The sequence below is a fragment of the Ochotona princeps genome, chromosome 8 (assembly GCF_030435755.1).
Source record: "Ochotona princeps isolate mOchPri1 chromosome 8, mOchPri1.hap1, whole genome shotgun sequence".
Classification (NCBI taxonomy): domain Eukaryota; kingdom Metazoa; phylum Chordata; class Mammalia; order Lagomorpha; family Ochotonidae; genus Ochotona; species Ochotona princeps.
The window spans coordinates 63,256,847-63,259,450 of NC_080839.1; the positions used below are offsets into that span (position 1 = coordinate 63,256,847).

Genomic DNA, 2,604 nt, shown 5'->3' on the forward strand with positions numbered 1-2,604 from the left:
GGCTACACATTCTTCATTTTTCCTCTTAGGTTACTGTAATCATCTCGGAACCCTATTTCTACTACTCTCCCAAACCCATCCTTGATAACGCTGTCAGAGTGAACAGAGACACCAACATCTAGTTATGTCATCCCCTCATGTAAAACCCTCACGGGAGGCACACTTGTTGTCCCTAGTCAGTGATCCTCAGCACCACACGAGGCATTTGCCAGTGCCTCACCAAATGGCAACACCATGCTCCTGCTGCCCAGTTGCTAGAGCTCCACGTGACCCGGTAGGTGCACACTGCCCCTTGTCCTTCTTAAACTGGTTGTGTTGCAAACCAAGGATTCTCACAAGACACCAGCACCATGCTGTTTGGATTGTCCAACCTTCAGAATCATGTGCCAAATACACCTCTTTTCTTTATATATAAAGGTATTTCTAGAAGTTCTTGGAAAGATGTACTTAAAAATGAATTCGACAGTAAAAAACAGAGCCCTTCAACTAATGTGGGGAAAAGGAGAAAAAAATTTTTTCCAGGATAAAATCCCAACACTGTACCATACATGGTGCTTATGATGTGGCCCCTGCTAACGTGGCTAAATGATCTTGCAAAATCACTTCATCCCCCACGCCAGTCACACAAAAAGACTACTTGATCAACTTCTTTCAGCTGCTCACACATTGTTCTTCTGAAGAATCCTTTCTCTTGGTGAAATGCATCATTTCTTACTTCCCAGCTCCTGCTTAGGTGCGGCTTGCTCAGTCTGACCCCCCTTCTCCTTCCCAAAGATGCTATAAAACTCCCCTAAAGACATTGACACGGCACGCAGTAGGGGGCTGATCTACTGGCTTATCCCTCCCCCTCCTTTAGACAGCTTGTTCTGTTTTCACGTCTGTATGCCCACCCTACCATACGCAGCTGGACACAGCAGACACTTCACAAACGTTATTTGAATAAATGAGTCCACCAGGATTTTCAGTTAATGAGCATCTTTTCTTTCTTATAATTAGCCCTGGAAAAAATTTACCGCAGTCGATATGCAAAATCATAAACCAAAATCGCAGTCAAGAAATTTGGAAATAAAAGGATTTCTTCCGGCCATTTTTTATTGTCCTTCCCAACTTCATCGATGAATTTATGACCACAAACTGGAGGTCTGCACACAGGCAAGGCTGACCCGAGTCCCACCTTCCATTTCCATTACGAAGCAGACATGTTTTCCTTCCTCCCCCACCACTATGTTTAGACCTTCACTGTCCAATCCAATAGCCAGTAGCCACAGGTGGCAACTTACAGTTCATTAAAATTCAATGAAGAATTCGGTTCCCCCCACCCCCAGCTGCACTGGCCACATTTCTAGGGCTCAAAAGCTACTGCGTGGCTGACGGTTTTGACAGCCGGGGAGAGGACAGACACACCACACGGGACACGGTGATAAAAAGGACCTGAGAAAGCAGCCTCACTTACTTCTTGGCGCCCACGATCCTCGCGCTCCTCTGCTGCTTAAAGGATGTGGGTCCCGGAGTCTAGCAAGCCACAAGCACATCTGTGAGGGCTGGGCACGTCTGCACCTGCCGAGAGACGACGCCCCCACCTCCACCACGCCCCCGCCCCGTGCCTAGCGGGCACGCACCGCTCTCCCGGGGCCACCCTCTCCTGGGGCACAGAGTGCCACCCCGAGCGGGGACACTGTCAGAGCCTCCCTCTTCCTCCATTCTCCAAGCCTCATCCCGGATGCAGGCTCTCGAAAAGGGGGGCGGGGGGCCGAGAGGAGGAGACAACGGACCTGGGCGGCCTCGGGGACACAACGGTGACAGAAACGAATGGCAATCTGTGGAGGGACTGAGTCCTAGGCCGTGGGGGCCAGGCAGCAAGAAGTGGGGGGGGCGGTTGTTTGTCGATAAATAATGGGGGGTGGGTGGTTCTGATCTAGAAGGGTGGGGCCTGCGAGGGGCTCTGAGAAAACCAACTCGGAGCCTTATCAGAGACAAAAAACGAGGGGCGGCAAGTGCCGGCTCTAACGCATCACGGTCAAACCAAAGAAACTCACGGCGGAGACTGCACCGAGTCTGGAAGACATCACTCCCTCTCCACGCCTAACTGTTTCACCCAAGGGCTCCGGCCAGACCAACGCCACTTCCGCTCTCCCCGCTTCTCCCGGATGTGGACTTGGCGCCGCCTAGTCCTGCTCCGAACATCTACTTCCGCCTAGTGCCTTCCGAGGGGGGCTGTGGTCCGAATAGAGTCACGTGACAAGCCTCCCCCAGAGCCCACGGAGACTCCGCCCCCATGTGGGCGTGGCCCGAGTGGGCTGTGGGCGGGGAAGAGGGCGGGGTTTGGGGTCTTGACCTCCCCACCCCCTCTACTTTGCACCACACCTTGAGACCGTCCCTTCTCCGCCCACCCCATAAGTGGTCTTCTAAAGGCACATAAGATATCAATTATTGCCTCTTTATTGATCTTAAAGAAATGACAGGCCATTCTTGCCTTCCCTCCACACCAGGCAGAGAGAGTAGGAGCCCTCCATGCTGAGGGTGCAGGAATGGGAACAGGAAAGGGCGGGTGAGTGGAACTTGAGACCATGAATAACAGGGTCCATCTCTCCCCATCTCCATGCT

At 52.3% G+C, this 2,604-nt stretch overlaps 1 protein-coding gene across 7 annotated transcripts in view; it reads right to left on the reverse strand.

Moving 5' to 3' along the window:
- Positions 1–2,196, reverse strand: part of ZNF512 (zinc finger protein 512) — a 33,723-nt gene extending 31,527 nt beyond the window's left edge. For 2 of the 7 annotated variants that reach the window (XM_058668138.1, XM_058668137.1), the window contains exons 1-2: positions 2,037–2,196; positions 1,454–1,512 (exon numbers count right to left, since the gene is read on the reverse strand). In XM_058668138.1, coding sequence (XP_058524121.1) covers positions 1,454–1,512; positions 2,037–2,066 — 89 coding nt within the window. In that variant the 5' untranslated portion in view covers positions 2,067–2,196. The other 5 variants (XM_058668139.1, XM_058668140.1, XM_058668136.1 and 2 more) reach the window with 3 other exon arrangements.
- Positions 2,197–2,604: the final 408 nt, after the last annotated feature.